A 23,784-nucleotide genomic window follows, 5' to 3' on the forward strand; every position below is an offset into this window, starting at 1 on the left:
ATTACAACCATTATTTATATTAATACATTAAGAAATCGGGTTGGAAGAATTTTTACTTATGAATTAAAGTTATATGACACGATTTATTTTTTATTGAAGATTCAGAAATAATAAGTGATTATAGTTGCTGCTGCTTTTATTATTATCAAATCTTTATTATGATTACTCCATTATGACGTATGTTAAACTGTAAGGTTTGCGATATATATTTCATGTTATTTATTACTTTTTGTTTAATTGTCCTTTTCCCATGTCTATCCGGGTGTCAGTTTATCCTATAATCCCCTTTCTCTCTTTTTTACGGTCCTAGTCAAACCCAATATTTTCATGTCAATATCTACCACTTTCAACTAGTTATGGTCGCCCTTATTTTCTATCTCATAGAGTTACATATCCAACTAACCATTCTCATCTCCATTTTCTACTTGGCATTGTGTATCGTCATAATTAGCCACGTGTCGCTGCCATTCTTCATAGAAATTTTCACATAGTGAATAAAATTTTCCATACACATCTAGAGATATTTTTATCCATTATGATTGACATCCTGAATCTTCCTTGCATATCTTATTCTTAAGACCATGGCATCCATCTAAGATAAATATATTGTCTAGGCACAAAAACCTCCCCACTTTTCTAAAATTTTTCATTTCCGATTTTAAACGTGTCTTATATTATTATAATCTCGCACCCATTTTATACATATAAAAACAAATGTCTTGTTATCCTTATACAGACTTTCCTTTAAAACGTCACTATACCTTATGTCCCATTTAAGATAGCAAGTACAATTGATAGATTCTAGCAACACTTTTCTCACATACACCACTTGGCCATGTTTTGGTCTCTTCGATATTTACTAAACCTTCAGCTTCAAACATAAACTTCGTCTTTCTATACTCATTTTTAAATCTTTCTCTTTCATAATCATTTTCCATCAAAGTATTTTATCCATTAATTCCGTTTTAGCCATCACTATGAGCACTAGATCATTGGCATACAATATTTCTATAGCCCCTACATTCATTATAATTGTAAAAAAAAGTCACACAATAAATGGGTCTCAACAACTCAATTTAATTATTAATTGGAATCTTGTCTCAACTCAATTCAATTATTAAAAAGAATCTTAATTAAACTTTAATTACTCCCTTAACATTAATCAATATATATAATTTAACCTCTTATTAATATATCTTCTATATGAATCATAAATATAATTATTTATAATATATGCTAAAAATAAATTCTTTAATACAATAAAATTTTATATTTAATATAACCTAAATGATTATTTTACATCACGAAAATACTAATGTCTAATTGTATTTCATTTTGCCAGCTTATATTATTTTTCAATTTAGGAAAATATTATTAAAATGCACCGGATACGTGTTTTTAAAATAACCTTTACAAAAAAAATAATGCGAAAGGAACTTGTAATATCGATTACTAATTCAAATATAAATACTTCTTTTTTTACAAAAAGTAATATATATAACCAAAATCATAGAAGTTTGCAAATTATGCTTTATTCGTCAAAATTAAAATAAAACCTATAAAAACATAAAGTAACTTAATTATTTCAGCATAAATTTTAAGATAATATGTCATGTCAATAATAAAAAGTAACGGAGTTAAGACAGATCCCTAAGGCAGTTTTACCAGCTATTAATCCAGCCTTTTTTATCTTAGCCCCAACTTTGGGACCTCTCTCAGCATTCTGTCATATGCCTCCTCCAGATCTACAAATGCATATTTAAATAACTTACCATTCTCTTGGTAAATTTCATGAATTTGCCTTATATAATGTTTTCCCAAATGTAAAGACAAACTACATAGCATTCAATCCATATGCGCAGTCAAGGGGGTTAGGGCAAGGGAAAATCATCATTTTTTAGAAATTCTTGTAAATAATATTTTAGACTAATAAAAAAATCTCCTATATACATCCCTTTCCCTCCTGAAAAAATTTATACAATATATCATTATAAACAAAATTTTTAAATTATTTTACTAAAATGTTAATAATATTTTAAAATAGCCGTTATCATTCAATATTTTCAGAAAAAAAGCATTTTTATTTTTAAAAAGTGACAAACTTATATTTATAAAAATCTAGCATCCCAAAGCTTATAAATAAGTGTACCTAAGGATCTCCAAATAAATTTTTTGGGAAAAACCCCAGCTTAATAGCCCCCCCCCTCCCCCCACTTAGCAAAATCCTGCTACGCGTATGATCAGTTCCATAACCCTAATAACCGTCATGTCTTTTCTATATCTCAGTAGTTCTCTTTGTATTTATATACATAAAACATGCAATATCTTGGTTTATGTTAAAAGGTGTCAAATAAATAATTTTAAAATACAAGAAGATCCATTATATATATAAGTTAGAGCCAATATCTCATTTTTACAACTTTAAATCATTTTTTAAGCGCGTTTTTTAGATTTAAAAATCAAATTTTACTGGGAATATATTCTATCATGATTGAAATACCTATCATATGAATTGTAGACAATTTTGATGTTAACCTTTTAGTCATTTATAATTTGTATATAAAAAATATATGGAAAATTGAATATAAATTATATTAAGTTTAATTCATGGAAAAATTGTTTGTTTTATAAAAAATGCGCTCAAAAAATGATTTAAAGTTGAAAAAACTACACATTGACCTGTAATCGCTTCCGATCTATTACATTTATCATACTCCGTATTACACAACCGTCATATATATCTAATTTTTAGTAAACTAATTTTGCGCATTCATTGTTATTTTGTCAAGTCATCGTTATCAAAATTAATATTTCCAAATGTGCAAGATGTAAAAGATATTACAAAAAAGTTAAAATTATTAGAATATTATTTCTCTTCGTTTGTGAAATATATTATATTTACTGCTCTGTTTCTCATATGAAAAACTTGTTATTTACAAAATATTATCTGTAAGAAAAAATATAATATTAATAAACAAATTATTTTAGACTTTAAATTGTGTGTTATCTTTATATACTATTATAAACGCTAAAGGTTTAAAGGAATTACCAAAGGTTCTCTTGAGTAAGGTGGCTGGATATAAAAGAATTAACGAAGTTCTCTAAGTGAGGCGGATTATAAAAAAGGAGTTAACCAGAATCCTCTTTTATGTAAGTGACCTTCGCGCTAATATTTTTACAGTAAGCCATGTCGCACGCAAGTGCTGCAGAATTTTTTTTTTACAACAACTACCTAGTTAGCTTCAGAAAAAAAATCCTAATCCTTGCTGGATTTGATCCCAAATAAATGAAGTAAGTTATATAAGCATTCACCGACTAGTTAACGGAAGCAATCAAAACCTGCAATTTATTTTATACATATTATAACCATGCAAAAATGTTAAGCACAAAATATTGTTTTTAAGTGTATGAATATATATATACAAAGAAGCACGGGATTGGGGGGAGGGGGGTTAAAAATTTGCCATTCTTTTGGGATTTCAAATGTGATATCTTTATAGATAATTTTTCTTACAGCCTTCATGAACAGCTTTTATCATATGATAGAAAAAAACGTTTTGCCGAGAAGCAAAAATAAATGATAATAGCTAAACTCAAGGAATGTTCAAACTTTAGGAGATTTTTTAAAATATATTTAAAAATTAAATTATCCGAACTAAGGAGTGGGATTAAAGGTCAAGGAGATAAGGGTTAGAATTAACTACATGTTTGAGAAATATGAGATAGGTTTAAGATATATTAAAAATGGTTTTTAATAAAAGTATATAATTTATTATTATTACCCTCAAATCTGACAGGTCTTGCGATTATAAATAGGCCAATATAAATTTAAATAAATCAGCTAATGGTAATATCTATGTGCTTTGACCATAATCAAAATATGTTAGGTGTGATCAATTATTTAGGCCATGCTATACTAAATTGGATGATGAACATGATAAAAAATTAGAAATGATGAGACACTTATAAATATTTTATTTTTGTTTTATAAAAAAAATTTTTTTTTAAAATTAAATACAATTCATTAATAATATATTTCATTAATTAATAGTTTTATAATATAATATTTGACTTTTTTGATCATTTTAAAAAGTGTGGGGGGCTAAGTCAAATGACGTAAAAAAAATTATAAAAAAAATAATTTATTATATATAAATTTGAGCTAATAAAATTTATTTAGGAGAAAAATTTTTAATTTATTTATATATAAATGAATAGAAAACGCCGCTTTATTAAAATCGTAAATATGCTTAAAAAAACAATTATACCAAAATTAGCATGACATATTTATAATGAAAAAAAAATTATAGATGAAGGAGTATTATAAGTATTTATAAAATATAATCTAATGTTTAATAATATTGCATGCACAGGAAGATGAATCAGAGGGGTAGCAGCAAAAGTTATCATTCAGCATATCGATATCGCCATTCACAAAATTACTATCTGCCAAATTTTTATGATAAAAATAAAAATATATACCCAAAATATGCGGGAATTATTATAAGGGGATCTCGAAACCACTAAATTGCCCTCTTTCGAACGTTCATTTATTCCTCCTAGCTAATATAGAATTCCAATTTTTTTAAAAAAAAATAATCTATTTGAATTCTCAAAGTGTGAATTATACCAGTTGAGGAAGAACTGGTCATATTGTATTGATTAGCGGTATTAGAAGACGTTTTATTGCAGAAATTTCCGGAGCGATTTTTATGAGAGTTAGCATGATGGGTTTGTTGTTGTTTATCACAGGTGGTTGTGTGAACCTTTTTCGAGTTGTTTTTCAACGAGTTCTTGCTATCTCCATTGGTCGAAATATATTTAGCATTATGGCAATTAGCATTGTTTTTTGTGTAATTGTTTGCGAGGCCATTGGTTGAATCCTTATTTTTTTATTTGTTATTATACAGTGTTGTGCAGATTTAATTAATTCCATATTTTTTTTTAAATTCGTTTGTAAATAAAATTATTAAACTCGTAAAAATATTGATACGAATTAAATATGTTATTATTTTTTTTTGCAGGTCAAATAATTTTATTTTCCAATAAATTAAAAAAAATATGGAAATGTTTTTCATCAAACCTGGTCAACACTGTAATCGTTATCATAATTATGAGATTGACAAACTTATATATTTATAAATATCGCCCAAAACCACAAATTAAAAATTCATAAAAAATCATGCAAGTTGGGGAAAAAAAAAATAATGGATGGAATATTTATTTAAAATTAAGGTCTTGTCTCGCTGGATGCATGGATAGTAAAAAAGTACTATTACGATGCGATCCGGATCTGAAGTTTTAATCGTTCGGGCCGGGTTCTAAAGCTAAATTTTGCCGGGCCGGTTCTAAGCCGCAACAAATTCCAAGTCTCACATCAAAATTTTAAAAAGAAATACAAAAAGAATTATAATATGAAACATAAATGTATGGTTTTTATTCTGAGGTTAATTTTGACGCCAGTTTAAAATAGTTTCACCTATAAATCGATGGTATAAAGAAAATCGAATTTAACAGTAAATTAATAATTTTTATTTAAAAACATGATTTTTGGAAGAGGAAGATATTTGATTCGTATCGTTGGTCTCGTTCGAGTTAGGGTAATAATTGGAGTTGTTGGCATAATAGTAACAACTGGATGGCGGGTAACCGGAATCATCCATATCTCTAGGTCCATCCATCCTATCTTTTTCGTCTTTAAAAAATAATTTTTTTAAAATAAAACCAATTTTAAATAGATCGCCAAATTCAAAAGTTTAACAAAAAAAAAACTTTCTGCATGGGCGAAAGAATTACTCGTAAAAATGGGGTCAGTATAATTGTTTTCGCTTTCACGGGCATCGTTTGAAAAACTATCGTCGTCTTTAAAAGGACCATTGCCGTCGTGGGCCGAATTTTCGGGTATTTCCGTTGTCGTTGATATGACCACCGATTTTTTGACGTACCTAGAATCGAAATTGAGTTGATACTCCAGGACTTCCTTGTAGATCAAATCTTATTTTTAAAAAAGGATATAAATTTTTTTTTAATAACCGCATGCCCGAATTGGACCTTTAAAAATCTCTCTTTTTTTAAACTCGAGCTAAGCCTTGTTTACATTTTAAAATTGTTATTGATGAACAAATATTTCTTTCTTTCTTCCCTATATCCGCAATGCGGTGCTCAAAATAATTATATTTAGCTAATTACACTAATAATACCTTTCCATTGTTCCACCGTGTGTTCATTCTCGTCTACTGTATAATCGTAGATGCCAGGGGAAGGCTTAAGTGAGCATAGATATTGTACAAGTTTCAAAATTAAATTTGATTAAAAATTATTTTATTTCTTTAAAAAACAGAATGCACCGCGTGTCGCGTATCATAATCATTTTTCTATCAAGCCAAATATTTAACAAGCTTGTGATATTTCGCTAAGTTAGTTTTCAAAAACTATCTCATATATTTTTATGGGAGAGTTATCTTCTTTTTTTTCAAAAAAATTTGCCATTACAGAGTCCTACCCCTCTTTCCAAGAAGACGGGGTAAGGTGAGCCCTATAAAGGAAAAAAAACTCATGGAGATTGGGTGGAAATTTATTAAGAACTGATACGTACAGCGTTGACTTCCAAATCGTCGTACCAAACGTTGACATAGGGATGTTTTAGGGCTTGATCGGTCGTGATCCTTTGACTAGGGTTTATGACTAGCATTTTTATTAGCAAGTCTCTGGCGTAGGCGGCTTTTTTTTAAAAAAAGTAATGTACACTTATTTTTGGCAGACAAAATTAGTTAGTAAAAAAATATCCTGGTTTTAAAAACTATCCCCCCCAAAAAATAAATTTTTTCTTTACAAGTTAGGTTTCCGTGCTCCGCGCTGTCCCGGGGAAATAGGACGTCGGGAAATAATTTATCGAATGGGAAACCCGAACATTTAGGCCGCGTTTCCACGTAATTTCTCACGGTGGGTTGCAATTTTTTGGTAAAATCGGAAGGCGGAGTGCCAAGAAGCTCTATGATTTTGCTCCATTGGTCTATGTCTTTTTTTTTGTTAAAATAGTAAAACGGATCATATTTAGGCCGCGTTAATAGTTGAATCCGATCCTTAACAGCTGATCGATTTTAAAAATCGTGTTTATAAGATAGATCAATTTATCGATAATTAATATATCTATCTTTAATTCTATTTCATGATAATAATCCACGAAATGTTCATTTTGATAAAAGAGAAATTGATCTCATAAACAGGATTTTAAAAACTGATCAGCTGTTACATCGTGTCGAGTTGGACCCGCCTCCCCCCCCCCCCCGACGTGAATGCGCTTACACGGTAAAATAAAATCAAAATCCATAATAGCGTGCACATGAAAGTAGAGCTCAGTAAAGTGGGCACAAAGTTCTGAAAAAATATAGGTTATGACTGGGTTTAAGAGACTGACCGAGCTTATAAAAATATCGTAGGACCGTGACTAACTATCTTTTTTTATAAATTATGTCCCTTCATTTAAATTCAGATTAAAGCAATTCTCGGAATATTCTCAGGGATTAAGGAGGGAAAATCCCATTTCACATTATATATTTTTTTTAAATTAAAATTGGCGGATAGAGGCCGGGCTTTAAAATTCAAGATGGGTTTAGCCGTTTAGGGATAAAAATATCGAATTTGTCTGGACTTTGATGATCATACCAACGAGGAAGGTAGCAATTGTTGCGAACCAATATATATATGGTATATAAAACCACGCACGTTTAAATTAATTTTTATAAGGAATTTAAATCAAAACTACAAATAAGGATATCTTAAAATTTGACATAATAAATAATAAAAAAAAATATACATTACTGTTTAATCCACATATTAACATTTAGAAAAAAATTTTTTGTATAAAAAATTCATGATTTCTAATCACCCCAACCAATCGAATGAAAAATATTGAATAATTTGTAAAAAACTTACGATCAGTTCCAGGAAAAAGAACGCTACCTCTTATTATTTCGCCCATTATACATCCTATAGACCATATATCGACTTTGTTTAAAAAATTAATAATTAATTTAAAAAAAAAATAAAATACATCAAATATCAGCTGTTTTTTTTTAAAAAAAAAAGCATCGTGACCTACCGTTTTCTTTGTAACCCATACCCAATATAACCTCGGGCGCCCTATAATACCTGGTGACCACGTAGGGAGTCATCAAAAAGCTCGAACCAGCAGTTCGGGCCAACCCAAAATCCAATATTTTGAGGGTGCAATCTGATTTTACCACTATATTACTGGGTTTGAGGTCCTAAAAAAAGTAAAATGAGTTTTAAAGGAAATATATATTGGATCAAATCCAAAAAATTTAGTAATTTTAAAGAAACAGAAAATGGCGAGGGAGAGCTACCAAAACATGCGTTTCAATGGAATGTTCATTACTGCCTGCCACCACCCCCTGCAAATAATTAAAGAATTGTTTCGCAGGAAAAAAAGGAACAATATATTTAGAAATTATATATTCAAAACTGTGATTTTTTTTTTAAAAAAAAGCGTAATTTATATTTGTAAAACTCTATGAATTATGCCGGCAGAATGCAAATGTTTGATGCCGCATAGCATTTGGTAAAGTAAATAAGATATCCTTTCGTGATCTAAATCCATCTGAATGACTTGGCACAAGTTTGCATCCATCAATTCGGTCACCAAATACCTATAAATATTCAAAGGGACGAAATAATAAGGTTGTCTAACTCTTCTCTTCTCTCTCTTCTCTTCTCTTCTCTTCTCTTCTCTTCTCTTCTCTTCTCTTCTCTTCTCTTCTCTTCTCTTCCCCTCCCTTCCCTTCTTTCTTTCTAGCTTTCCTTGAATCGAAATACATTATATTTACAAATATTTTTATTTTCTCCTCAAAATATGTACCTAGTACCTTTTTTAAATTGTATTTACACAAATAAAAAAAAAATAAGAAAATTTTAAAGATGAAAGAAAGAAAAAATTAATATTTTTGCTAAAAAAATTGAACATCAAAAGATAAAAATAAAAGTTAATTTAATAAAGTGGTGTTTTGATTGAATTAATAGTATTTAATAATTTAAGTAATTGGTACTAAAGGTTATGAGAAATTAAATGTATATTTCTTTTGCTAAAAAAAAATACATTAAAATGAAAAAGGATAATTAAAAATAATTCTTTTTCAAATTACAAACTTTTTAATTAACGTTTTTTCCATCTCTTTGTTAAGCTGATATTATTATTTTTTTATAATTCTTGTACCAAAAATTTTTCAAATCTTTAATAAAAATTTATGGTATTTTTGCGCCTCTTTTCTTTCTTTCCTTCTCTCTTTTCTTTCTTTCCTTCTCTCTTTTCTTTCTTTCCTTCTCTCTTTTCTTTCTTTTCTTCTCTCTTTTCTTTCGTTCTTACCTTCCTACCCAGCTGGAAAGAGTTGCCGGAAAAATTTGAAAAATAAAAAAAAATATATTCTTATAATTCTTACACGTCCTGGAAATCTTCAAAAGAACTTTGAGGTGTGAACGCGTTTAATAGGCTAATTATCTAAATAATAATAAAAGGATAAATAATTATAGTTCAAAAGCGGGTCACCGTGTAAAGATTTCTCTATTTTTTTTCTTCCTTTTTTCATTTTCTCACTTTTTTCTTTTCTTTTATTTCTTTCTTCTTTCTTTTTCACTTTATATAAAGTTTTAAATTCGAATCGATAGTTATAAAAAAATTTATAAAAGGACACATTTAATGCGCCTTTTTTATAAAAATTTAAATCGATATAAGAGATTTATAATCTCTGATGTATTTTAATTCATTATTTTTATTTAGAAATTGTGAAGTAAAAAATAGATTTTTAAGTTGGTAGCTCAAAATTGGAGGTAAGGAGATGTTACAATCACGTGATTTATTTGAATTCCTATTTGGCAATTCAAAATATGCCACGCATGAAAAAAAAAATGGTTTCCTAAGATATGAGCATATCATATCCTTAAAATTTTAGGTACCCTCCCTCTCACCCACGACCCAAATAAAATAATATTATTTAATTTACGTTTTTGTGGTTGACGAGTTTAAGTAGCACGAATTCGCGATACGCCCGTTTGGCGTGAGTAACGTTTTGAAAAGGTCGGCTCAACTTTTTGATGGCAACGTTTCGCTCTAAAACCGAATCGTAGGAAGCGCTGAATCCCAAGTTAATTTAACACATTTTATATATATTTAAGAGGCCTCAGAAGCCCTGGTCCGGATTGGCCTATTTAAGGACCAGACTCAATTTGTAGAAACCTAAGTCATGGTAGCAAAATAAATGAATAAGAAAGAAAACCCGAGCCGGGTAAATAAAGGTTGTGTGGGGGAAATGACTTACCTAATTATGACCGTGAAACAAGGGTTTTTTTCTCGACAAAACGAGGCTAAACGCAAAATATTATTTTTTATCGCGTCACGTCAAAAGTTAATTAAGGCTAATTTTTAAATTACGTAACCCTCGTGATTCATAAATACGTGGAATAAAATGGCGTATAAATAATTTACCAGACCATCCCCTGAGCACCGGATCCGATAGGTTTTAGATTTTGATAACGTTTTAAAATGGTGAAATTTGTGTCGCCTATTTCGAGGTAATAAAACCTGTCATCCTCTTCTTTTCTTTTATAAATATAAATAAAATCGGAAATGTACCCTATTTTTTGATTGACATAAATTCGATAATGAAACCTACCCCCTGCCTGCCTGTCAAAGAAATAGGAGAATTAGATAGAAATAATTTTCCGCTTAAAAGTTTTATATTGTTAATTAAGCTCTTCTTAAAAACGACCCGATTATTAAGATTTTAATCCCAAATGATATTCTACAATTCCTAGAGATTCTTCTTATAAAAGGCGGAAAGGTTTGGCCCATCTATTTGCCAAACTTTAAGAAAAAAAAATCGACTCAAATAGGGGGGGGGGGTTAGGTTCTGTAAACACTTTTGATTATTCCTAGTCTGTTTTTCGCTCCTCATTTTATTTTTAAAAATATTTTCGTATATTTCTTATAGATAGAGAGAGAGTGGTGTTCTTTAAACGAATAAAATTCACTCAGCTTTCTCCTTATAAAATACGTAAGTCGACAAGACTAGAAAATCTTGGAAAATAATTCACTTTACGCGGCTTCGAATGGAAAATAAAACAATTATATTAACAATTTTGGATAAATTTTTTTTTAAAGTAAATGCATCCCTATATACATAATATCTAGCCTGTACAAAAAAATTTGAACCGGTTTTTAAAAGTTAAAACCGAACCGAGTCTGAACCGATATTCGTATTGGTTTCGGATACTTAATTATTTTAACCTCGTAGCTTATAAGATAAGAAAGAAGGATAGGAAGGAAGGAAAGATTTCCTTATTTCAATCTTTTAGTCGATACAAATAGGTATAAATTTATGATTGCTCGGAAAACGTAGACAGGGTTACCGTTATAACGGCTCTATTTCGCCAAATTTTAAAATGGAGATTCTAGGCCCCAAAATAATATCTCGCAAAGCCTCGACATTTGGTTAATACATCTCCATAACCTTTCTACCATCTATGATCAATATTCAGGCCTCGCGCAATTATTTTTTATGGCTTCAAAACTAGGCAGGGAGGAGGGTAGAGCCCCCAGTTGCACGCATTCATAATCAGTGCGAATTAGCGGGGAAGTATAAAAAAATTCGCGCCAAACCGTGATTGCATACGTTTATCTTTTTAAAAAAAATTTTTTCTTTTCTATCTTGATTTATATCAAAAAAAATATATATAATATTTATATTAGTATTCAACGAGAGTTTATATCCGAATAAAAAAAAATATTACATATTATGTAGATTTATATAATTTTTTTTTTTCTAAAATAAATGTTTCAATTTTCTTTTCTCTTTATTTTTCGACAAAATCTTAGAATTAATTTGGTAGAAAAATGGAGGAAAAAAATGGGGAAAAAAATGGTGGTGGGGGGGGGGGGGTTATAATTTATACGAAAAGAATTTCCAATTTATTGTAACATTTTTTTTTACCCGACAAAATTAAACGGTAACAAATTTGGCAGAAGAATTAATGCGCTTTTGGATCCAAATTTAATTTTATCGATTTTTTTAAATTTTTTTTAAGAGAAATAAAAAATTGATACATCATTTTTTGTCGTGTCTTGTGTATAAGGGGGAAATAAATCTTATTGGTTCCAGCCAATGACATATAATAATATCTAGACTGACGTTGAATTCATTAAAATAGGGGTGTACCGATACCACTGTTTGGAGGCCGATCCGATCCGATATTCCAGATATTTAATTGATATCGGTCGATAACCGATCCGATATCATATCTAATTTTGTATTCTGTAAAGATACCGGTTTTAATTTTTAATATTCTTTTTATTAGTACAACATCTATAATTTTACTATACCATAACATATGTCATTTAAATATATTATAATGATCTGTTATAGTTTATATTCAATTCAATTGCAATTATTTATATAATAAGTAATAACATTAATCTATTTACAATTAGTAATAAACAAATATATTGAAATTTGAAATTGATATATAAAATTAATTTATCGAAGATTTCTTTTTAGAAATACCAAAATTTCCAATTTATCAGAGATCGGTCTGCGGTGATGGGGACTGTTAATATCACTAGTATCACTAAAAACAGATTCTGAAGAGATTAATGAACACTTTTTTAAACAGAATGCGAAAAAAAATAACTATATTGCAGAATGTTTATTAACTAATTATTACTATTAAAATAATTAAGCATAAAAATATATTCCGATTTTATTTATAAAAATAAATGGATTTTTAGATATAACTTTTTTTAAATTTTGTTAAAAGCGCCATTTTATATCGGATCGGAAAATTTTATAATATTTGCCGATAACCGATATTTTAAAATGGGCGAAATATCGGCCCGATCCGATCCGATATAAAATATCGGTACATCCCTAATTAAAAGTGTAAAATTGAAAACAGCTGGGGACTCATTATCATTATTAAAAAATTTTAAACGAGAGGCCGATTCAATTTCTATGCCTGACACAAATTTTATTAGGGTGAATTGCCTGATCATCGAGATAATAAGGAAGAAAGTTATCAATTTAATAGTAGTTTTTAACAGGATAATAATTAGGGCTAATAAAAATGGCGGGTCCAGCGATTTGGATTCAACGACGCTTCCAAATGCATAATTATGAATGCAACGTCAATTTAGGTATTATTATACAATGACATATAAGATACCTAGACCGACGATTCATTCATTAAAATGCATTTTTAAGCATCGTTAAAAGCAAATCAGCTGGACTCGCCATTTTGTAACCTATATAGTAATTATTCTCATATTAAAAACTAGTATTCAATTGATAACTTGCTTCCTTTATTATCTCGATCAGCCGGTAATTATTTAATAATGTTTGCATCACAGATATAGTAATAAATTACGCTCTCGTTTAAAATTTTAATAATGATTAGTGTAACCAAGATGGCGTCTCCAGCTGATTTGCATCGATGTACACTTTCAATGAATGAATCGTCAGTCTAGGTATATTATATGTCATTGGTTCCACCATTTTCTTCGGCAATTTTTTCTTTTTTTTTGTAAAAGGTGCAAAAAAGTGCGCCTCTTGTCATGCGCAATATCGTTATAATATACTTGGATAGACTCAGGATTCATTCATTAAAAAAAATGCATTCCAAAGGAGTCGTTGAATGTAAATCATCTGATGACACGTCATTTTTATTTCCCGTATAAAAAAATTTCACAAATGTGTCACCAGCTGATTTGCATTACTTTTGAATGAAGGAAATAGTCAATCTAGAGTGTATGGTACTATATGTCACCGGACATGAGTGCCGTCAATGATTGGTATTAGAAATGTGTCAAAATTGTTTTTTTTCGAAGGGAATCGATCCTTATTTTCAATTACCCGCTATCCTTTTATTCACAGTTAGCGCGAACTAGAGTGGAAATATACAAAATATGCGACATTTTTTGTATTCTTCGCCGCGAATACGTTAATAACTGTGAATGCGCGATAGATACGTTACAGGGTCTAATAAATATAAAAAATATAACTCTCTCATTACGTAGAATCGTAATTTAACTGCCCGAATTTAATAAAGACATGGCCGGGTTGGGTATCGTATCTTGGAACAGGCAGGTAGATATCTTCTATATATTTTAACAAACAAAAATAAGGAAGGCCTGAAGCGGTCAAGTGTTTGTGGTTTTTTTTAAAAAATATTTAAATGCAAATTCGAACCAGCTGACCCAAAATGAAATAAATGGGTATATAAAGGAGATCTTTCAATTATCGCGAAATAAGGGGTCGGAGGCCAGAATCTCTAAAAGTACGACCTGGGCCTAAATCTCGATAGAATAACGTCGCCGAGTCCGGGTCCTTAAAATAATCGAATTTGCAGGGCTCTAAGCGGGGCTGAGCTCGGACTTCTATAATGTCGATTTGATTTAAAAAACCTACACAAGGATTTGAAGGTTTCAGCCAGTTCGCTGTAGAGTCATCTGGCTTCAAACATTTTATAAGATCGATGACTAATTATTAAGCGTTGATACTTGCCTACTAGAGGTCAAGTAAATATAATTTCAAACGCTGACAACTTGGAATCAACCCATTTATACTTTAACACGAAAGCGATAGCGTTTTAACGAGACGCGACACCCAAGATGTAAAACAATTAGCATCTCACAAGAGTTCACCCGATATAGGATCCAAATCAACGCTGCAAAAAAAGTGTGAAAATAACCTAACTACTTTGAAACCTGACTGGTGTTGTTAAGCTGGCCGATTAAGATTTTAGCCAAAATAATACTATGCAAGCCTGAAGATTTTGCTCACAGATGGTAGAAAGGTTTGGACCTCTATTAGCCAAATCTCGAGGCTTATATAACATTAATAAATTGATAAAACCTCCATTATTTACAATGAATTCATTATTATAGCATTATTAGCTCGCTGAAATATTTAAACCTTTTAAATTACATTTAAGAGGATAGCAGAAAGTTTTATTTGGAAAACAATGTGTATGATTGTTTGCAATATATAGATTTGGTCGATGAATTGTATTATAATAGTTCTATAATAAAAGTATTAATTTTTACAGCAATAAATTTTGTTCCATTTCATCTCAAAATTTAATAGATAACCCCTCAAAACATTTATCCTACCCTCATTAAAGCCTACCCCCTACCCCCCCCCCCCTTTAAAAAATAGGATGCAGACTGTTCCTACCCCTCCCGCTCATGTAGACGCTGTACACAAGGTTATTAATAATATATTAATTTTGAATTTTATATTAATACTTTATAGAATAATCTATATTTTTCTCATTTTCCAAAGAAATTTCGCTATCTTCAACAATCTCACACATTTTTAATAACTAGATTTATAATGCTAATTACATTTATAATGTATATTTTTAAATATAAATTTCAATATTAAATTAAATGTAGCGAGCTACCACTATCGCTATTTTCTAGAAAAAGTAACCAGCTAAAGCTACCGCTATTGAAAAAAGTAGCGCGCTATTTTAACAACACTGATAAAAACTTGATTTTCAGTCTAATTGGAGTCGTGACTAGCTAAGTTATTTAATAACAAAGTATAAGAGTTGTTCATGATTATCCATATTTTTTGAAACGTTAATTTTTTTTAAAAAAAGAAAGAAATAAATATAAAAAAAAGAAAGAAAGAAATAAATATAAAAAAAAGAAAGAAATAAATAAATATAAAAAAAAGAATGAAATAAATAAAAGAAAGATTCAAAAATAGCAAACCAAAACCTTTTACAAAAAATAAAAAATATTTGTAAAATTGATTTTGATATATAAATACAGAGATAAAAAAAACAATTAATTTCGCTTTTTTTTGGTTCATAACAAAATATCGAATTTCATTTTTTTACTTCTTCTTAAAAGTATACAGTTTTAAAATGCGACGTTTAGGGAGCAATTAACAACCTATCGAATAAATGTAATGTAAAATAAAAACCATTTTTCACGAATATTTTAACATTTAAATAATTTATGATCTTTTTTTATTTAAAAAAAAATATATATATATATATAATGTATATTTAAAAGAGTTGTTAATAGACCAACGCACATATACATATACGCATCATCCGTCGTATCGGTTTTGAAAGAGATAGCCTTGAATATTTATTATAATTTAATGTAATATTTCATATTACATTTCATTTTCCTTTAAAAAATCTTCTAAATGGTAATTAACATAATTATATATATCATGTTATGACAGGAGACGAGACAAATTTTTTTCTTCTCTACTTCCTCCGCCGCGTGAAACAAGGATAGATACGCGATCGTAACGGATCTGACTCATTGACGGGGCCAAGGCCCGCCATGATTTATATATATTTTTTTTCCAATTTACAATTTTTTATTTATTCTCTTCATTAATAAAAATTCAAATAGATATTATTATATAAGGCGCCATTTTTATTTTATTGTATCTCCAAAAATTGTGGTATAATAGGTAGAGTTTCCGGTTTCAGCTTTTAAATATTTTTCTATAAGTTAGAAGATTTTGACATTGCGAATTCTTTGCAACAACAACATCCACGTGACAAAATATCGCGTACGATCTTGTAATAGAGAGAAAACTCCATCTTTAGATTGAAACTGAGTTAGGGTAGAAAGTAGATTCCGCATAGAGATGATTAAAAGTCCCAACCGGACTGGAGGTATCCGGTCCCCCGCTTGAGAGGCGCTACATAAAAAAATCCGGGACCGGTCTGGAAAAATATCTTGCCCTAATTTCCCGGTCCAAATTTTTTTTTAATAGGTAAGCCCGCCGGGATTTATGGCCGTTACCAATCTATGGTCTACATATAACAACAAGAAAATTTAGTGACAGCTACATTCATAATTATACACCCACCCTCTTCCTTTACTTTTACGGTAAATAATATTTTGGGTGAAAATTGTTAGATAGTAAAAAAAATTAAGTGTGAAAGTTATTTGTGAATAGCGTGCCAAAGCGGGAGAAATCAAATCATCTTTAAGAATATTTAGGAAAACTTATAAATAATTTGATCCGTGAAGGGAGTTGTAAGGTGAAGGGGGGTGGAATATAAGATTGCGGGAAGCAGATAAATGTCATATAAGATTGCCTCATAAATGAATTTTTGGAAGTGAGCCGATACTGATCTTGATGGACAGATCCTATCCAACTCTACCGATATTGAATTGATATAGGTCGATCTCCGATATCAGCTGATCGCATTTACCACATTTCTTTCAAAGAAATTTTTTTTATATTTGCCATTTAGATTATTTGATCATCCAATTCAACGATTTAGGCAGATAACTAATATATCCTTAAGATCGGGATGAAACGATAAAAAAAGGATCAATGACATTAATACTTATAAGAATGACGTTTTATATTTATAAAGTGTACGTATACAAAAGTCAGCTGTAGCCAATGTCATTGGATGTATTTAGTAGATATTGAAAGATATTTAAAACAAGAAAAGGATGTTCTAGCTTCAAACGAGCTATAATAAAAGCATCGTATTCATTTTTTTTAGCATGAAACGGAAATTCTGCACCTTTCGTTGACGAGCATACATGGGCTTTCATCGTTATACTATATCTGAACCTCTTATACAAATTTTTATCTCAATTAATTGAATCAGCTGTTGCAAATATAAACAAATAAAACGCTGGATTGTTACTAGTTCTTTGACGAAAACTCATGCCCCCCCCCATCCCCATTATATCTAAAATATTTAGTAATATCCAGAAACGGTAATATATTAATTCACGCTGATTTTGTCGGTGTCGTTGAATGTAATCTATCCGAAGAGACGCCATCCGCTAGATAAAGACGCTCTTACTTAGATTTAAGGAAAAAGGAAGAGGGGTCCAACCCTCCGAATATTATAAACGCTAGCGAGAAAAAAAAATAGTAGCGTTGTTGTCCGCACGTATTTTGGCCGCTAGACGCAACAGGCCATAGTTTACGATTTCAAAAAAAAACCTGTTAGCGTACAGAGACATCGGCGACTATAAGTGTTTAAGTTTAGGTTAAGGATTAGTCGTTCATTTTTTGTTCTTAATTAATAGTATGTTATAAATATGACAGTTTTTTTTGACTGATTTTTGAATTCCAAATATCTTTATTTTTTTCCAATCTGACAAAAAAACAGCTGTGTCACTCACGGCATAAGAGACCATTCAGTTAAACGGTTTATAATTTATTCTTAATAATAAATGTTTTAAGTAGGCACTAACTCACACTTCAGATATTCGGGAAAAATAAAATTCGGCAAAAAATGAAAACGTTTTTTATAATCCGCGTGGATTGCACGGATACAAAAATATAGAGATGTAATATTATATAATAAAAGAGACTATTTATATTTTTCTATTATAATCATCATTTAAAAAAATTTATAAGAAAATATATTTACTTTTTACTGTTTCTTTGCATAGCCAAGCGATCGAATTTTGCTTAATCTTTTCTTTCCTGAAGGAAGAGAGGGGAGAGGGGGTGTGGGAGGAATGAGATTAAATAAAGAATATATTCGTTGATATCGCCAAAAATAAAAGGAATTTATAAGAATGGAATCGCCAGCAATTTGGAATGATATGGATGAGATAGTGAGAGTAATGCCATAAAATTTACGGTATTATTATTGTTGTTGTTGTCATTTGAAACGTTATTTTAACGCATATTTTATTTTCGTTCTCATAAAAAAATCTAAAATAAGTCGGTTTCTAATAGTTCTCGTAAAGAATATAGAATAGCGCCGGTTAGCGATGTGACCTTTTTGGAATACAATTTTTAATTCTTCATTTTTTTTTGATTTTGAAAATAAAATATTAAATTAAATTCCATAAAAATAAATAAATAATATAATTTTAAATACTTATTTAATTTTAAATTGTCAACCCAACAAAACCCTCAAATCAAACAATAAAAAATAATTTTTAATCACAAATAAAATCTTTCCAATATATGGTTCATTAATGACCATCATTTTGTTTTCTCTCATTAGAAAAAAATAAAATAAAATGGATAAATATTTTATAAATTTTTTTTGCTAAAAAGTAAATCGATAAATATAAAATAATTTCATGCCTTGTCAGATTAACAAGCCAAGAGAGAAGCGGGAAAAAAATATATGTATGCAATAATAAGTGGAAGGAAAATATGAAAAAGATTTTTCGAAAAAAGTTCACAGTCTAAAAATTTATATATATATTTTTTTTTGTCGTTATCTGATATCTCAAAATTTTTGGCAAAATCGATTTTAACAAAAAATATAATATAAATATAAAATATAAATTGTCAAAGTTGTTAGTTAAAATTCATCTAAAATAAAAAATAATTTAATTTTTAAAAAAAATTAATTGATGTAATATAATACCGCTGGATTGGCTTTTTTGTTAATTAAATATGTACGCATACATAGGAGTAAGCTGTAGCGCCATTTTGTGGTTTTCACGTTAACTAGGCTTCTTATCGATCATCATATCAGTGCACTGATCGACGTGCAAACCATAAAATGGCGTTACAGCTGACTTTTAAATGTGTACACTTTTAAATGCAGTTGATACATAAATGGTCAATCCGGTAGCTGGCATGTAACAAATGAAGAGGCATTTTAATCTAATAAAAATACCCCCTACCCCTCCCCCTCACACCCCAAAAATGTATACAATTTATCATTATAATAGCCAAAGGCCTACAATAAGTGGAAAAGATCTCCAATAAAATTTACGGGGGAAAAATTCATCTAATAGTACTTTCCACCCTCTTAGCAAAATCCTGGATACGCCTATGTCCGGTAGTATATGCACAACATTGTCAAGCGCGTAGATTTTTTATATCTTTCGAATATTCTCTTAAGATCCCGAGGTTCCTGGAAATTTTAGAAAAAGAGATTCTGTTCTGGTTTTTTTAGATTTTACTTTCTGGATCCAAACCCGGATTATCCCGCCACGCATTTACACCATTTAGAGTAACCTTTATGCGAGGCGCGCATTCTAAATTCAATTATTTATTTATTTTAAAAAAACTGTCCTAATAATAAAACCAACTAAAAAAATTTTTTGCAGGGTTATGATGACAAATAAAAAATCGGATAAACCTAGTTTCCAGCCAATAAACTATCAGGTAACCTCGGTGGTTTTTTTTTACAAGAAGATAGCAGATAAAATTTGAAAGAAACTATTATAGATTTAAGAAAACGCCTTAATGTTAACGGATTTTCTCCGGCACACGCCTCAGATTGGGCCAAATAAGCCGACATTTTAGCCATCATCCAACTATACTAAAAACTGGATAAATATATACATTTTACACATTACAATATTTATATGGCGATAATGAGCTTAGGTATTTTATTTATGAATATAGAAAATGCTTATACAAAAAAAATAAAGATTTTTTGAAATTTTTAAAAAAATCTATAGCTCAAAGTTTCATATTATAAAATAAATTATTATTTTAATTAATACATAAAGTTTTACAACTTTGTGATATAAAAAAATAATACTAGTATGGAAATTTTTTTTTTCCCCCCATTTGCATTATATCAAAAAAAGCCTTCCTAATAAATATTCTGTCCATAATACTGTTGTGTGTGTATGTAATATTGAGAATAATTAATACGAAAAGGTTATAATCCCGCAAAAAAATACAATATTATTATGTCCTCTGATTAAATTAGAGCTATATATATATAAATGAATGTTTCAAATGGACGCTACTCGTATGAGCTAATTAGATAATATTTCATTTTATGTATTATTTTTGGGATCATAATTTGAAGGTGATTACTCCCCTTCCCCCCATTTAAATCATTTTTCTTCTCGAAATTGCGATGATTTATGAGATACGCTTGAGTATTAGAGTGCTCTATCTGAATTACAAAACTTGTTTTCAGCTAAATATAGAAAAGAAAGGTTTTAATAATGAATTACATATTTTTTAAAATTGACTGGATAGTTAACATTCCCATTCTTAGGCAAGATCCTTTTGTCGAAAATAAATAGTAACATAAATGACGTGCATTACCTGGCGGGCCCAAAAAATCTTTTAAAAAAATCGGTCAGGACCGTACCGGTAGAAAAATGGCGTATGATTAATATCCCGAAATCAAGTCCCACGAAAAATAATGGTTATTTACATTGAGGTTATATATTTTCCATTTTGGGCATGCCTTTGAAGGAATTGAATAGTTTAATATTCGTAATTATTACCGATCAAATAAGAATATCATATTATATTATTCGTAACCGATACGAATAGTAAATTATTCGACTGGTTAAAGAATTGAATACGGATAATTCGGTATTCGGTTTGTATTAGTTTTTTGAATAAGGTCTAAAAATGGTTATTAGAAGAAATTTAAAATTTCATGGACATATATATATTCGAAAAAAAATTATAAAATTAATAAAACGCTTATAACCATAAATAATTTTAATTTAAAAGATAACATTATTCTAGGCTGACATAAAAAGGAAAAAAATAAATATATATATATATATAGGTTATTATTTGGTATATCTTAAGATAATATTTGAAGGAAGAAAACAAAAATTAGTAATTATTTCCAATAAGAATATCTATTATTTCTTTCTTCGCGTTCATTTTTTTTGGTTTAAATTTTTTTTTTTTAAAAAAAACGTCTAAATCAATATTTTAGTCAAAAACAAAATTCGCCCAAGCCTCGAGATTTCGCTAATAGATGTCCAAACCGTTGTGCCAACTAAAAGCAAATTTTTTTCTGGATAAAATATTGAATTCACCGGTTTTTTAAAAAAAATTAATGTAATCGCCAAATTTTGAGTCAGAACATCATTTTGACTAAAAAGAAATTGTCATCGAGAGACGGGCCCCGAGAAATTGATTTTGCAGGTATCTCAGATATATGCAACACAAATAGAATTTATTAATATTTTTTTTAAAAAATAATTGCTACCGCGCAATTTTAGTGTTGATAAACGGCTCGATTTATGTAGATTTTCAAAAACGGCTAACTCAATATTTTAGCCCGAAAAATATGGTCTAAGCCTCGAGATTTCTCTAATAGATGTTCAAACCTTTGTGGCCACCCTATGATCAAAATCCGAAGTTTTGCATAATATTTTTTCATAATAAAATATTGAGTTCGTTTAACAACACTACGCAATTTATCTAAATAAATATATATAAAAAATTAGTCCGAAAGTGTCAATATTTGTAATATTATAAACGAAATTTTTGGACTTTACACTTATTTATAATAGTATAATTAAATCTATATAATAATAACCTTTTATTATTTTTTTGGTGTATTATATTAAAAATTATAACTGTAAAAATGAATATTTATACTTGTTAAAATAAAATATAATAAGTTAAAAAGAGAAAAAGTATTTGAGAGAACATGTTATTAAAAATTTCTCGTCTTACTATTATGTTTATATTGTATATTATAAATGTATAAAATATTAACTGAATTTTGACAATTTCATAAAAAATATATATATATAATTATTTTTTTTATAACTCGTTTTATTTTGTTGCTTATTTTTTTTCTTCCTTTTTTTCTTATCTAGTCAAAAAAATCTCGACTCTTAAATATTTGACATTATGTCAAATATTAAGAGAAAAGGGGATAAGAAAAAAATGAAGATTATTATACATCATGTATAAATAATAGTTCTTTAAAAAAACATTTTTTTAAATAAGATTATAAAATAATAAAATTTAAGCTCATCTTAAAAGGGATATAAATATATATTTTTTTAAAAACAGCTGTAATCCCATCTTCAGCGATTAAGAGAAGATTTCAGCGGTACGAGAATTACTGAATCCTGAATAGAGGTCACACTGCCCGAGTCTTGGGTCGGTTTGGGACATTGAAAAAAATTTGCTCAGATCGGGTTGTAAAATGTGTCCGACCCTAGACCCAATATCTTTAATAATACAAAATATAATTTTGTTTCACAATGTCAATTTAGAATAACTGATGTTCATTATTATATTTTTTTAGAAATTTTTTTTTCTCTATATAAACAAATATATCCTCTTTTGACATCAACCATTCAAATTATTTTTACATAATCACAATAATTTTTAAATATTCGTTTGTATTTTTTAACTTAACTTTATATATTTAACTGAATAAAATTTATGTGCATATCAGAGACCTGCAGGCCCGGCCCTAAGCCGTGTACACGGGCCGGGCCGTATTTTAATTTTTTTATATATACCCGGGCCGGGCTTGAAAATTTTTTAAAAAAAAATATCCGATGCAAGACATTTATATTAAGTGGAACGGCTGTATCAGAGGTGTCAAGTAGAATGTTGAAGATATGAAGCGAGCCTCATTCAAAATTGTATAGAAATAACTTGCTCGAGAAAGTGGGAGGGGGGGGGGCGTTCTTTATTTGGATGGCGAAGCTAATTATGCAGCTGTGAAGACAGGATTAGGATGGATGGATGTTCAAAAAAAAGGTTTAGAGAGTTATCACTTATTTTAGTTCATAGAAAAGGAGAATAGAATGATGATGATGTAAATTGCTACAATTACTAATGGTAAGACATTAAAATACGAATATAAAAAAATAGTAGTGTTAGAGCACAAATTCCTTATGCAATTATGTTTACTTTAGTTTCCCGTAATTTTCAGAAAATTCGTGTCAATTTTTATGGAAAAACATATGTTCTCCATAAATACGTCAACGATCGTCGAATTGTTTAAACTTTTGGATACACTATATTTACCCGATAAAAATTTGGTAATGATTAT

The 23,784-nt window shown here is 29.2% G+C and overlaps 1 protein-coding gene across 2 annotated transcripts in view; it reads right to left on the reverse strand.

Moving 5' to 3' along the window:
- Positions 1 to 4,093: 4,093 nt before the first annotated feature.
- LOC135927260 (stress-activated protein kinase JNK-like) overlaps positions 4,094 to 23,784 on the reverse strand; it is a 29,513-nt gene continuing 9,822 nt past the window's right edge. The window contains exons 2-15 of one of the 2 annotated variants that reach the window (XM_065463215.1): positions 18,448 to 18,827; positions 10,499 to 10,612; positions 10,017 to 10,146; positions 9,456 to 9,514; positions 8,531 to 8,669; positions 8,102 to 8,267; positions 7,936 to 8,007; positions 6,833 to 7,018; positions 6,596 to 6,720; positions 6,201 to 6,264; positions 5,797 to 5,994; positions 5,544 to 5,695; positions 4,631 to 4,883; positions 4,094 to 4,446 (exon numbers count right to left, since the gene is read on the reverse strand). In XM_065463215.1, the coding sequence (XP_065319287.1) occupies positions 4,346 to 4,446; positions 4,631 to 4,883; positions 5,544 to 5,695; positions 5,797 to 5,994; positions 6,201 to 6,264; positions 6,596 to 6,720; positions 6,833 to 7,018; positions 7,936 to 8,007; positions 8,102 to 8,267; positions 8,531 to 8,669; positions 9,456 to 9,514; positions 10,017 to 10,146; positions 10,499 to 10,612; positions 18,448 to 18,467 (1,779 nt within the window). In that variant the 5' untranslated portion in view covers positions 18,468 to 18,827 and the 3' untranslated portion in view covers positions 4,094 to 4,345. The remainder of the gene's footprint in view (positions 4,447 to 4,630; positions 4,884 to 5,543; positions 5,696 to 5,796; positions 5,995 to 6,200; positions 6,265 to 6,595; positions 6,721 to 6,832; positions 7,019 to 7,935; positions 8,008 to 8,101; positions 8,268 to 8,530; positions 8,670 to 9,455; positions 9,515 to 10,016; positions 10,147 to 10,498; positions 10,613 to 18,447; positions 18,828 to 23,784) is intronic. The other variant, XM_065463216.1, reaches the window with a different exon arrangement.

Source organism: Gordionus sp. m RMFG-2023, chromosome 3 (genome assembly GCF_954871325.1).
Source record: "Gordionus sp. m RMFG-2023 chromosome 3, tfGorSpeb1-WG-v2, whole genome shotgun sequence".
Taxonomy (NCBI): domain Eukaryota; kingdom Metazoa; phylum Nematomorpha; class Gordioida; order Chordodea; family Parachordodidae; genus Gordionus; species Gordionus sp. m RMFG-2023.